Below are 12,906 nucleotides of genomic sequence, written 5' to 3' on the forward strand. Positions count from 1 at the left end.
GCGCTGCTGACGACAGAGGGGTAAATGGTGGCCTCAGGCAGTAAGGCAACAAGACATCAAGGCACCAAGGCATCCTCGCCCTGCACGCTCCATCCACGCGCGACGCGACTCCCGCGACATCAACACCAAACGATTCTCCGCCAAGCTACATCACCACCACCACCATCATCGCCAGTCACGCGTCATCTATAACCGGCCATCCTCCTCTTCCGCAAGCGGCTGTTGAACTTCCTCGAGCCCCATGTCCATGTCCGGACCATGCTGCTTCCATTGACCTGCTCCTTTGTTCGCTGGAAATGTCAACGGAGCTGCCATCTGCTCTATCCATTGTCGCCTCTTCCAATTCCTTGACCAACTCCTCTAGCTGAACAAATGGCTACTGCTGTTCACTTGTTCGCTGCTCTTAGTAGGTTGTTTCCCTCTGCATCCTTCGTTTCCTATTTCGGCCTCTCATGGTAGACTTGTTCACTTTTTCACTGAGCTTCTTTCACATCCGCATTTCACACTTCACTTTTCATTGTGAAGCTCTTGGCCTCTTTTAAACTTCTGCCCTACTCCATCTTGCCTCTCTTTTCTCTTCCCTTAGACAACTCCTCCTCCTCCTCCTTCTCGAATCCTTGCCCTCCTCGTACCTCTCCTCAACCCTCAACCTCTCCCATTCTTCTCGCCTCTTCCTCAGACCCTCAATCGCCGACCTCACCTTCATCTTCTCTCTCTCTCTCGACTCTCATCCTTCAATTCTCAAAAATGGCCGATCGATCCAGTTTGTCATTTCTTCCATCTGCCCTGTCGTCTGAGACTAACCTGAGCAGACGTCCCAGACACTTCCAGACCTCGTAGCCGACGCGGCTCTAGTGCCTCAATAGTGGTTCCCACTGGCCCGTCTAACGCTACCCGCTCGCGAGGTCAAACTCCCATTCCCGGCATGGAAAATGACCCGATGAGAAGAGCCACTGCCAGGGCCGGCTCGAGTGTTCCAAACGCTGGTCAACATGGCCATTTGACCAACCAGCCAACCAAAAACTCCACCGCTTACGGCGGCACTGGTGCCATTTCCGCTGGTGTGCCGGGTGGTGGCAGTCCGCCTCAGAATCCCGCTGCCCCGTTAGTCAACTTCGCGGACAGCTTCGCCGAACCCATCGCAGCCACCCCTACTCCCGGACCTAGCAGATTCAGAGAGACTTCCACAGGTAGAAGCACGTCGGCGGTCCGTGAGCGCGGTCGCGGTCGTGGTACAAGTCATCCGCTCAGCCCCATCAACGAGCACTCCTGCCATGGCAGTGCTTCCGCCTCGCCGAGCGCTGCTGGGCGCAGTATTCAACGCAATTTGAATGGCGCCTTTTCTGTCAGCGGTCACGATGTTCCAGTGCCCTCAATTGAAGGACCAGACAACACTTTTCAAAACGAAACCGTCGGTCCTCAAACAGTCCAGTCGGCAGAGCCGAGGGAGCAATCGCCGGCGGAATCCATCGACTCGTCTCGCACAGGCTGGACGAAACTGCAGCGAATGGGCTCGTCTTTCGTCAATTGCAGTTGGTATTTCATCGCACTTTTGCATTACGCCTTCCTCGCTTGCATAATCGTCGACATGATATTCATTGCACGCATGTGGCCACCGAGCTACTTCAACTTTCGCAAGGGCCAGGTCAATGTCTTGTTTCATTCGTCGGAGGCCACCCATCAACTGCGTGTCGATCAAGCTGGCCTCAAGGCGGAATCTCTCAGGTTGGACGACAGACTTACCAACCTTTTCAGAGAGTTCGATAAACTCCAGAATGGTTACGACACACTGAGAAGTCACATGCCGGAAAACCTCATTCTTCCCAGCGTTGGTGAGAATGGACAAGCCATTATTCCCGAATCGTTTTGGACTGCGGCACGCGCCTTCTCGCAGGCAACGGGCGAAGACAACCGCCAGGGCTCTGAATTCTGGAAGCACTTTATGGACAACAACGCGGCTCGCCTCGAAGCATACCTTTCCACCAACACCAACTCGCTCCTCAAAAAGGCTGTCCAGAAGGACGTTATCGTCGACAGGGACACCGTCATTGGCATGATCAAAGATCGAATCGACCAGCTTGAACACACAATGCCTCACATCACCCAAGGAAATCTGACATACGCCCTCGACCAGATCATCGTGGCCAACATGAGAGAAGTTCTGACAACTGTCAATTTCTTTTCTCTGGGTTTAGGTGCAAAGATTAATCCTGATTTTACTTCTCCGTCTCTGGCCGCCCTGAATGACATTACCATTTGGGGCGCCAAGGTTCGTAATCTTAAAAACCTTTGGGTCCCGAGCCATTACCATTACGCCTATAGAGACGCCAAGGCACAAGCTCTTACGACCTGGCAGGAGGAGAATGATTGCTGGTGCACCCCGAAATCCAACAGTGGGCAGGCTCAGATTGGCATCAAGATGTACCACACGATCTACCCCACCAGGATGGTTGTCGAGCACATTCCCAAGGGCGCGACTCTCGACATCACGACCGCTCCGCAACGCATTGAGCTCTGGCTGGAAGTGAAAGACGTGAAGAAGCGCAAAATGCTGCAAGAGGCCGTGAAAGAGATGATCAAGAGCCGCACTGGGCAAGACACGGACAAGCCCGACAACAAACTTGAAAGTCTGAAAGAAGAGTACGTCTTCGTCGGCTCATTCGACTACGACATCAACGCCCCCAACTACGTCCAGTCGCTTGAGCCGCTCGTCTCGCTTGCCGGCCTGGAAATTCCAGTCAAAAATACCATTGTGCGTGTTTCCAAAAATTACGGTCAGGAGTTCACCTGCCTCTACCGCGTTCGCATGCTGGGCCAGCTTGTCGGAGAAGTCAACAAGCGTGATGACGCGCGGTTCCCATGAGCCTGAGTCTGTCAAAGAGCCGGACAAAACCAAGCAAGAGGTGGGCGAATGGTGTTTGGAGGTGTTTGGTCTTTGCAACGCCTCGCATTTTTGAACAGCATGAGTTTTATGGTTGACGTCCGCAATCCCCCGCCGCCGCAGTTGTCGTTTGTCGCGTTTTCCCCATCGTCACGCTCCGTATTTCATTTTCTCCTCTCTCCTCCTTGATGGCGCGGCACAGTCTTGATGCACCTTTTGGTTGAATGGTGGCGGCGGGGTTTGGTATCTGCACAAAAGGGTTTCTCTCAAAGTCAGTACGAAGTAGCATAATCACGTCTTTTGAAAATTTCAGCTTCACAAGTCCAATGCCGTCCCCCCCAAAAATGCCCGTGCAAACAACCCGCCCCCAACTCCACCACCATGACATCACAGCACCAAACGGGCCTCGACCAGCCGACAGCAATCTGCCCGCACGCCGATCCGCATAATCACCGACGGGGGCACCAGCGGCGTTGCCGCACGCACAGACGGCGCGATGGGCACAACTCTAATTTACGCGGGACGCCGTCGTCATTTGCGGCGGCTGCTGATCTGCGCGTTTTACACAGGGTCGCATTACCTTGTCACGTCGACCGGCGACCCCGTTGCGTTTGCGTATCGTGAGATGGCAGACGAGCCGACGCCGTGGGAGGCCTTGTGGTGATGATGCGTCGAGGGGGAAAGCGAGATTGGAGGAAGCCGAGGTTGGGGTGATGGCCGATGGGGTGTGTTGGAGGCTATTTATGTGTACTTGTGGGAGGTGGTGTAATGATGGAAAGAAATGAATGACGTAGATGCTGAATTGTAGAAGATGGTGAGTTCAAGATCCCTTGGATCGTTGGTGAAGAAATCTTGGAATCTGGGTTGGCCTGACTTGCCATCGAACGGCGGGCCGCTGGCGGGACGGCTCGGGTCGAAGACCCTTCCATCTATCCCTCTTTCCATCCGTCCTTCTTGCCACCGGGTGACAGGGTGCGCCTGTACTGCTTCGTCCGAGGTGTCACATTCTGTGCTGGTATCACGTTCATTGACTGGCATGGGCATGGGACGTGCAAGACTCGTCATCCTTTTCGTGCGCATCGGATTGGATTGGATGTCTTCAGGTATATAGCGTTTTCACAATTGACACGGACGACCAAAGAGAAAGAGCAAACCTCGGTTCACATGAGAAATGTTTGCTACGACAGGCAATTGGATCAACAGAACCACATGTACGCATCCAGAAGGCATCAACGACTCTCCGAGTCCCTCAGCAGCCTGCACCCGAACCACAGCTACCGGCCCATCGCCAAACATGCCTGCCGCGCGGCCAAGTGGTAGCCAGCCGTTTCAAGGGCAAGTCTCGAACCGTGGAAGCGCGAGACAGACTACGCACGTCAGACTGGGGGATGTGGGATTCAGGAGCCAAGGGGCTGGTCTGCTGGTGCCAGCAGGTAGACAGATAGGCGGACAGGCGGACAACGGTCGTCGACCAAGCTAGCTACGTGTATGTACAGGGGTAGGTTGAGGAATAGGCACTCGTCATCTTCCTTCGCCGCCACCGAGTAGATGGAGGCTTGACGGCGCGGCGATGGCTTTTGAGACCGTTGGGGTGACGGGCTGACCTGGTAAGAAAGGGGCGAGGGGGTCGATGGACGGAGCGGAGCGGACGAGAGGGTGGACGGGAGGCATTCCGCTGGTGCGCCAAGGAATTAAAATGCCTATTCCGCCCCGCTCGTGAGGCATCCAGGCGGAGAGCTGCACGACATCTCCCAAGACTGCGTGGCCGAGTATCTTGCGTTTGGTACTATCCACGAACCTGTTCTTAGTTTTCGTTGGAACCACATCTAAACAAATTTCTACGCGCCCATTTCTTCACTCTTCTCCTCCCATCTTCCGTTCCTCTTCTTTCCCCTGCCTGCCTGCCTGCCATGCCATCATCAGTCTCGGGGCAAACGCCCCAGCAGCAGCCCACCAAATCATCAACATGGCTCATCGTCGCCATCGCCAGTGGCGCATGTGCCGCCTTCAACGGCGTTTTTGCCAAGCTGTATGTCTCTCCTTCTCCTTTTCTGCCACGCTGGGAGAGAACCCGGGGCCGTAGTTGCCGGCCGCGGCGGGGTAATTTGGCAAAGTAGAGGGAAGAGAAGAATGCAAACAGAAAGGGACTGTTACAATTAAATTGGGAGGACGAGACAGGGCTTTGCTGGTGCTTCTAGTTTTGATGCGAGAGATTTGGGCTGATTCTCATTGCCTCGCAGGACGACAACCGATCTCACAAGTAACTGGGCAAGCGCCATAGCGCACCCATTGGATCTGGAAGGGGGAACGGGTGGCAAGGTGGTTGAGTTTGCAGTTCGAGGGGTATGTATTGATGCATTTACTACCATTATTGAACCATTCCACGATTTCTCCTCCCATCCACGGCCCAAAGCCATGCTCGCACGATCATCTTCCACCAAACTGCCAACCCAGTAGCCACTCACCCGTATGGTCTCGCATCCCCACTCACACCACGACAGTTCTTCTTCCTGCTCAACATTGTCTTCAACGCCGCCATGTGGGGCCTCTTCACGCGCGCCCTGACGCTCGCCTCGTCCACCGTGCGCGTGTCCATCATCAACACGAGCGCCAACTTCATGCTGACCGCGCTGCTCGGCGCCGCCATCTTCTCCGAAAGCCTCCCCGGCATCTGGTGGCTCGGCGCCGCCATGTTGGTGGCTGGCAGCGTCGTCATTGGCCGCAGGGATGGCGGCGCGGCAGAGGAGGAGGGCAAGGGGGCGAGGGGGGAAGAGGTGGTGGTTGACGGTGAGCAGGAGCGTTTTTTGGATGATTCGGATGGGGTTGCGGATGAGGTGGAACTGGAGACGGTGGATGAGGATGTGGATGGTGTGTTGGCGGGGCCGAAGAGGAAGTAAGCACTGCATTCCTGATTTAAGAGAAGTGTTATGCGTTTTGTTAGATGAGATGAGCGGTTGATACCAAAACATATCGATTTGAGCAACCACATTTATCTCCGGGGTATGAAATGCAAGGACCATTTTCCAAAACCGCAAACAAAACGCCAGATCCCCATGCTTTTATCTATTTGCCGCCGAGAGTCCAGTCCTTGTATGACCATTTCTCCGTCACTTCGACCTTCTTCTTCTTGTGCTGCATCGGTCTCCGCGACTCAATCTTGCCACGGATGATCATGTTGCGGAACCGGTCTTTGACCAGGTTGCCTTCGGGCTTGAGAAGGCGCAAAGAGTCTTGCAGTTCGTCCGGAAGGACAACCTCGAGCGGCGCTTCGGGAATACTGATGAACTGTTAGCGTTGATTCCACATCAACAGAGCGGAGTGACGTACGGAGCTTTGCCGAATCTTCGCCTCCTAAAGGCCTCTTCCTCATCCGCGGACGACTCGTCATCTGCCTTGAAAAGTTTCATCTGCTCGGCCTTTTGCTTCTCCTTCTCCTCCACCTCCTTGGCAATATTCTTGATCTGCTCTTGCTGCTGCTGCCTCTTCTTCATCTGTGCCTCCCACTTGGCCTTCCTCTCGGCTTCCTTCTTCCTCTCTGCCTTCTTCCGCTGTTGCGGAGTCTTGCGCTCCGGTCGCTTCTTCTTCAACTCGGATCCTTCAGCTTCGCTCTGGATGCCTTCCCATTCGCTCTCCCAGGCACTCTCGTCGCCAGACTCGGGGTCTGATTGAGCAGCAATGGCAGCGGCGCGCTCCTGTTTCAGCCTCTCCTCTTCAAGTGCGGCAAGACGCTTCTTCTCATCTTCAACGGCCTTTTGGCCCTCGCGCTCGAGCAGCTGGGTCCAGTCTTCAAACAGAGGGTTGTAACTCTTGCCGGCCTCGGGCTTTTGCACAGCAGGAAATGGCTTGCCGCTTGCAGACAGCACAACCGGTGCGTGCTTCAGCGTCTCCGGAGCTCTAACAGGCTTCTTCTTGGGAAGGAATGAGAAGCGCGGGTCTTGCTTCTCCTCCTGAAGTGCCCATGGATCGTGGGCCACAGTGCCTTCGATTTGCACAATATCCTTCTCCGAAGTGTCGCCACCGTGCGCTATGGACTTGAGTCTCTCGAGCTCCTTGTGCGAGACGCCGCCGGACTTGCGCTTCTTGCTGGTGGGCTCGAGCACGCCATTGGTGACCTTGGAAGAGGAGCGCTTGCGCGAGTCAACGGCGGGGATAGCGGAGCGTTGAGCAAGAATCTCGTCGGCCTTGAGGGGTTTGTGACGTTTCTGGACTTCTTTCTTGATCTCGGCGGATCCAACCGTGTCGACGGCAAAGAGCTCATCGGAAGGCTTTTCGGCAATCACACCGCTGTTTGCTGTCAGGAGAGGATTTGGAATTGGCGGTTGTCGCGTGGCAGCTCACCCTTGGATGACTTCTTCGCGCAGGTTGTCGAGGCCGGTGGTGACTTCGGTGACGTCGACATTCTTGCGCCAGGCCTTTTTGCCCTTGCGCGAGGGCTGCTTGCGGGGGTTTGTAGGGTCGGACATGGTGTGCGGGTGGAGTGAAAGTGTTGTGGACAAATGGGAGGAAATGTGCAAAAAGTCGATATCGATAAGAGAGAACGGCCTCGGTCTTCACCGCCTTGCGGGCGACGATCCCTGCAATGCCTGCAAACGGAGCCGGGCCATGAGCTTTCCCTTCCTCCTGACTGACGAACAGTGTCTGGTCTGAGCATTGTCCGGTGAGCGGTGACCGAGCGGTATCTTGACAGTTGTATAGTCCCCACACACACGCTGCTCTTCTTTGCCCTCCGCCTTTTCCCTCTTTTCTCTTACTCTGCCCTTTCTCCAAGTTCGGTCGCAAAACCACGGTACACGCTTCACCATGGCTCAGTCTGGATACTCCAACCCGCTCAAGAAGTTCAAGTAAGTCCCCAGATGCCCTGTGCGGCAGCTTCATTGCGAGACGCTCGGACTGACTTCTTTTGCACTTAGGCTGGTCTTCTTGGGCGAGCAGAGCGGTACGCAACACCATGCGACAGTAAATATTGCTGGCTGCTAATGCTGCTGGCTTCAGTCGGCAAGACGTCTCTCATCACCCGCTTCATGTACGACTCGTTCGACAACACCTACCAAGCAACCATTGGTATCGACTTTTTGTCCAAAGTCCGTCTGCCCCACTTCCCCAATTCGCAACAGCTTGGAGCTCACCACGAGTCCCGCCGCAGACCATGTACCTCGAGGACCGCACCGTGCGCCTGCAATTATGGGATACTGCTGGTCAAGAACGTTTCCGCAGCTTGATTCCCTCGTACATTCGCGACTCCAGCGTAGCCGTCGTTGTCTATGACATATCGAGTAAAACCACCGCTTCGTCTTTGTCCTGGATATTCTTGGCTGACCTGTCGACGTTGCAGACCGCAAGTCTTTCGAGAACACGCGGAAATGGGTGGACGACGTGCGGGCCGAGCGCGGAAACGATGTCATCATCGTGCTGGTGGGTAACAAGACCGACTTGAACGACAAGCGCGAGGTCACGACCGCGCAAGGCGAGGACGAGGCCAAGAAGAACAACCTCATGTTCATCGAGACCAGCGCCAAGCTGGGCCACAACGTCAAGACGCTCTTTAGGCGCATTGCGCAAGCTCTGCCAGGAATGGAGGGCGAGCAGCAACAGAGCCAGAACCAGAGTACGTTCAGATTCTGGAGCCTGGGAATGATATTCGTGCTAACTTTTCTCTAGTGATTGACGTCAATGTCAACCCCAACCCGCCAGACGAGGGACAGGGCTGCGCGTGCTGAAAGAGTCACGTTCCCTGCTTCACGATTCCCCGTTTCCCCACAACTGTACAAACCCCGCAGAAGCGCAATTCTTCTGTACATGCCCTCTTGCGCCTACCATGCCTGCTTTGGAGGGTCCACATTGCAAGCATGGCGTTTCGGTATCTTTAAAAGACCATAGGGAGGTTGGAGATGTTCTCGAGTGCCACGTTTGTAAGATTTACGAGCCGATGACATGTCTTATATAGCTTAATGAGAACAACGCATCCAAGATATGAAATTGATCCGGTGAAAATCATGAGCTTCAACTGCTTTTACCTGGAGTCTACAGTGAGCAGGTGGAGGTGTTGTTCACTTGACGCTAGCAGGAATGCCAACCCTCGATTTGTCGTTCACTGAATGAGTTTTTATTGAGTGTGGTGTACCTAGTGGATACAAAATCTCAAAAGAAATGCAACCGCTCCTACTGCTGGCTGCTGCCAACCGCTTGCATCCCTTCCCGCGCCATCCATTTCTATGCAGAGTCTTGGGTCAAGAATCGCTAAAACCCTTCACTCCCAAAATAAAACCATGTATTTACAGCATTGGGTTGTGATCTACTTCCCAGTTTTGACAGGTGCCCTTGCGCCAAACCCTCCCTCACTGCGGGTTGCACTCAGGTTGGTTCATATCGCGTCCCGATCCGCGAGCCGTCAGAGTTGTACCATAAAGGCTTGGATATAGTCGTGATTTACTCATCAATAGGCTCCGGTTTGGGAACGCCGGCCGACTTTCCAATGGGTATCGATTTGTCATAGGCGATCATCTCGGCAAGGATGTCAAGGATAGGCTAGATGGTGTCAACACAAGACACTCAAGATTTGGAATTTGATCGCGTGCATACCTTGGGTACCGTCTTGTCGTAGATGGTGACAAGCTCCCCGGGGTTGGGGTAGACCTTGAGAGCCTTGTAGAAGCAGAGTGCAGCGTCGAGCTGGTTAGAGCCTAGGTCACTGTTAGCCGCGGATAGCTGCTGGACGCAGCTTTGTGCCTTGTTGCCACATACCATCCTGCGACAGCTGCTCGCCGCGCGCAACCTCTTGCATGAAGTAGTTCTCGACCTCCTCCGGGTCCTCCTTGGGGAAACCCTCATCGTTGACGCGGTCCACGGCGTCGCGGATGCTCTGCCTCTGCTCAGCAGCACCAGCCTCGGCCTCCTCCTTTGCAGCGCGCGCCTGCTTCTTGGACTCGCGCTTCAATGCCTTGCGGAACTCGGCGTCGTTGCGCCTCTTGTAGTCAAAGTAAAAGGCGTAGGCCACAACACCGGTGACGACAGCGCCGACACCAGCGATGGTGAGGGTCCTGGTGTTGACGGCGGAGGAGCTGGACATGGCGGCGGCGAGGAATCGACAGTGTGCACCGGTGGGGTGTGATCGAGGTGGACACGGAGGACGGACGGATTGGATGGTGTTGGTATGCCGCAAGAAGTAAGCTGCTGTCGATGGCCAAGAGACACTTTAGAATTTAAAACGCGGTGCAGGGCGGGCGACCAACCAGCGCGCCGCGGCCCGCACAACCCGCCAACCCGGAGGCCCGTCTCGGTGCGCATTGTCCCCGTGTCTCTCCCTCTCCAGCTCCACGACATCCTACAGCTCTCCCCACCACCTCTCTCCGTCCTCGTCCCAATTCCTCCTTCTCCCGGCCATGGAAGACAAAGAAAAGAGCAGCAGGGGCATCTCCCTCCGCCGCAAGAAGGAGCAGCGCCCCAAAATCAGCGCCCCCAAGCAAATCAGCGGCCCGCTGCCCGCCAACCTCCAGGCTCCAGACATCCCCGACGAATACCGCAGTCGCAACACCTCTGCCTCCAGCGTCACTACACGCTCAGCTGGTGGCACCCGACTGGATGCCCCGAGAGAACGGCCGCAGCCCGCGGGAGGCAAGACCTCGGATCTTGTCAAGAGGAGGTACTCGACGAGATTCAACCAGCTCCCAAATGACTACACTGCTGGCGCACCGCCCGTCCCAGGGCTCCCGAGCAAGCCTAATCAGTATATGAGACCGCCAGTCCCAGAGCCTAAACCGAGTCAGGAAGCCAGGCGGATTCCCGTCGACGTCAAGGCGTTCAAGGACCCCAAGTTGAAGGCGGACGAATGCAAGTACAATCGTGCCTGGAACTCTAGAGCGCGGTGCTAACGCAGCGTAGATGTGTCCGGTATTCTCGCAGACGCGTCCGAAGACGATATCCTCCGGTACCAACAGGATCTCCAAAGGGTCAAAAATCGTACCTCCACCGACCTGCAACACAACGTGTATCAGAACCGGACGCAGTTTATCAAGATCAGTAAAGAGGCAGACAAGCTCAAGAGCGAAATGAGGACGCTCAAGGCGCTCATGTCGGATTTGACAAATACGCTTGGTCAGGCTACGTCGACATCGGGTGGGCTGCGGGGCATGGATGCTGTAGCTCAACGCAGGGCGAACCGCAGCTCGGTTGCCAACCTCGAGGCGCTGTGGAACACGCACCTGCAGACGTTGTGGAAACGGGTAGAGGGCTCTCAGAAGTTTCTGCCGGCCATCCCAGGACGTCACATTGTCTACGAGTCTGGCCGTTGGGTGGAGCTAAACTCTGCTACTTGGAAAGTCCGGAGAAGAGTACACATGATTCTGCTTAACGACCATCTTCTTGTTGCCGCGGAGAAGAAGCAAGGAGACAGGCCGAACCGCGACGCAAAACCGAATCAACCTGTTCAGCTCGTTGCAGCAAGGTGCTGGCCTCTGCAAGAAGTCCAAATGCTCGATTTGTCGACCAAGACAGCAGGAAAAGGAGAGTCGGAGAAGAAGCGTGCTAATGACTCCATCAACATTCGAGTTGGCGCCGAGTCGTTTACTTTTGGCAGCCCCGGCAGTGATCAGGTCGAGAAAGCGACTCTGTTGTCATCTTTTAGGAAAGCCACCGAGGATTTGCGCAGAACGATGGAGGCCGAGACGGAGGAGCGGAGTAAGACCAACGAATCTGTCAATTACTACGCCACCAGGGACTTGAGTGTTTTGAAAGACCAAGACCTACTCGAGGGTCTTGGAGAAAACGCATTGCAGAACCGGTCAAGCATGTTCCTCGAGGTTGATGGCAAGAGGGAGAGCGTTCGTTGGGTGGAGCAGCAGCTCGATGAGCTGGATATTGATATTGCGCTGCAGCACTTTGAAAAAGCAGTCGACGAGCTAGATCGCCTGCGGCACATTGGCAAAAGCATCAAGGGCAATCCGCTCGCACAGGAGATTATTGTTTTCAAGGTCAACGAGCGATCCGCAAAGCTGGCATCTCTCGTGACTCGAAATCTCCAAGAGACTCACAACCGACCCACGGAAACCAAACGGCATGTCGACTGGTTGGTTCAGTTGGGCTTTGAGGACAGAGCACGGGAAGCCTACCTCGACGCTCGCAGTAGCACCATTAAGAAACGCACCAGGTATGTCAGCTTCATTTGAATCTCTCAAACTCGAGGCTAATCGGTTGCCAGACAATGCGTCTTCGACGGCGACCTGCACCACTACATCTACCAAATATCCTACATATACTTCACCATCATCCGCAACACGGTCATGACGTACCAATCGTGCTTCCCGGCGACGATGATGTCTGCCTGCGTCAAGTGGGCCAAGGACCACGTCGAGGACTTCAACACGATCCTGTCGCGGCAGCTCAGCACCGTCGACCGCGACAGCCCCACGTGGACCGAGTGCATGGAGCGCGCTCAACAGCACGGCAGCATGCTCGCCGATGTCGGCCTCGACTTCAAGGACCTCATCGGCAAGGGCATCGGCATGGAGGACTCGGGCATCGACCTGAGCAGCGGCCGCTTTGGCCAGGATGCCGTGGCCGAGCTGGCGGGCTTGGGTTTGGCGACTTGAGAGACCTGCCACCGTCGTTGGAAGGTTTGGAGCGTGGAGACGCGCGGCGTAATTTTGCATCTTTCATGTTGTGGGATGGTCGGTTGCAAAGCATTGGTATCATCATATGTGGAACGGGGACTACGCATTTAATGTCGGCACTGCGAGACTCGATCAAACCATGTTTGTCTGTCTATTTGGGGGCTTCAGCATCTGTTTAGCTTTGGCATTTGTTTGCTCGTACTACCTAGTTGCTACTCACAGCAGTAATGTCAAATGTTTAGCTCATTTCGTCTCAGCTGGTTGTTTCTGTCCTGCACAGCGCGTGAAGAGTATTTTTTGCTACCGCGGACCTATTCACAGCAAACTTCGGGATACATGCATGTTTCGAGGCAAAGAGATGCTAATGTTCAGAACGCCACTATCTGCGCTGTGACTGTGTGGCTGGGATTCCAAAATGGT

General features: G+C 55.1%; 6 protein-coding genes across 6 annotated transcripts; 4 read left to right on the forward strand and 2 right to left on the reverse strand.

The window, feature by feature from the left end:
• Nucleotides 1-138: 138 nt before the first annotated feature.
• Nucleotides 139-2,916, forward strand: BKA78DRAFT_141491 (uncharacterized protein). Its single transcript, XM_066882771.1, has 2 exons — nucleotides 139-406; nucleotides 813-2,916. Exons 1-2 carry the CDS (start codon nucleotides 373-375, stop codon nucleotides 2,861-2,863), a joined length of 2,085 nt encoding a protein of 694 aa, XP_066744721.1. The 5' UTR covers nucleotides 139-372; the 3' UTR covers nucleotides 2,864-2,916.
• Nucleotides 2,917-4,631: 1,715 nt separating this feature from the next.
• Nucleotides 4,632-5,951, forward strand: BKA78DRAFT_141502 (uncharacterized protein). The gene is made up of 3 exons (XM_066882772.1): nucleotides 4,632-4,910; nucleotides 5,122-5,224; nucleotides 5,383-5,951. The coding sequence occupies exons 1-3, from the start codon at nucleotides 4,792-4,794 to the stop codon at nucleotides 5,776-5,778; spliced, it is 618 nt and encodes a 205-aa protein (XP_066744722.1). The 5' UTR covers nucleotides 4,632-4,791; the 3' UTR covers nucleotides 5,779-5,951.
• BKA78DRAFT_251286 (ribosome biogenesis protein Nop53/GLTSCR2) lies at nucleotides 5,945-7,344 on the reverse strand (the record flags this gene model as incomplete). Its single annotated transcript, XM_066884639.1, has 3 exons — nucleotides 5,945-6,158; nucleotides 6,209-7,165; nucleotides 7,220-7,344. The coding sequence occupies 3 exons, from the start codon at nucleotides 7,342-7,344 to the stop codon at nucleotides 5,945-5,947; spliced, it is 1,296 nt and encodes a 431-aa protein (XP_066744723.1).
• Nucleotides 7,345-7,595: 251 nt separating this feature from the next.
• Nucleotides 7,596-8,951, forward strand: BKA78DRAFT_141516 (ras family-domain-containing protein). Its single transcript, XM_066882773.1, has 6 exons — nucleotides 7,596-7,722; nucleotides 7,792-7,817; nucleotides 7,874-7,962; nucleotides 8,025-8,154; nucleotides 8,214-8,486; nucleotides 8,540-8,951. The coding sequence occupies exons 1-6, from the start codon at nucleotides 7,682-7,684 to the stop codon at nucleotides 8,596-8,598; spliced, it is 618 nt and encodes a 205-aa protein (XP_066744724.1). The 5' UTR covers nucleotides 7,596-7,681; the 3' UTR covers nucleotides 8,599-8,951.
• A 356-nt stretch (nucleotides 8,952-9,307) lies between these two features.
• Nucleotides 9,308-9,947, reverse strand: BKA78DRAFT_295902 (mitochondrial outer membrane translocase complex, subunit Tom20 domain-containing protein; the record flags this gene model as incomplete). Its single annotated transcript, XM_066886536.1, has 3 exons — nucleotides 9,308-9,406; nucleotides 9,461-9,561; nucleotides 9,623-9,947. The coding sequence occupies 3 exons, from the start codon at nucleotides 9,945-9,947 to the stop codon at nucleotides 9,308-9,310; spliced, it is 525 nt and encodes a 174-aa protein (XP_066744725.1).
• Nucleotides 9,948-10,134: 187 nt separating this feature from the next.
• Nucleotides 10,135-12,732, forward strand: BKA78DRAFT_315286 (Cullin repeat-like-containing domain protein). Its single transcript, XM_066888529.1, has 3 exons — nucleotides 10,135-10,708; nucleotides 10,760-12,023; nucleotides 12,075-12,732. Exons 1-3 carry the CDS (start codon nucleotides 10,261-10,263, stop codon nucleotides 12,463-12,465), a joined length of 2,103 nt encoding a protein of 700 aa, XP_066744726.1. The 5' UTR covers nucleotides 10,135-10,260; the 3' UTR covers nucleotides 12,466-12,732.
• The last annotated feature ends 174 nt before the right edge of the window (nucleotides 12,733-12,906 follow it).

Source organism: Phyllosticta capitalensis (genome assembly GCF_038381095.1).
Source record: "Phyllosticta capitalensis strain CBS 128856 chromosome Unknown BKA78scaffold_5, whole genome shotgun sequence".
Lineage (NCBI taxonomy): Eukaryota > Fungi > Ascomycota > Dothideomycetes > Botryosphaeriales > Phyllostictaceae > Phyllosticta > Phyllosticta capitalensis.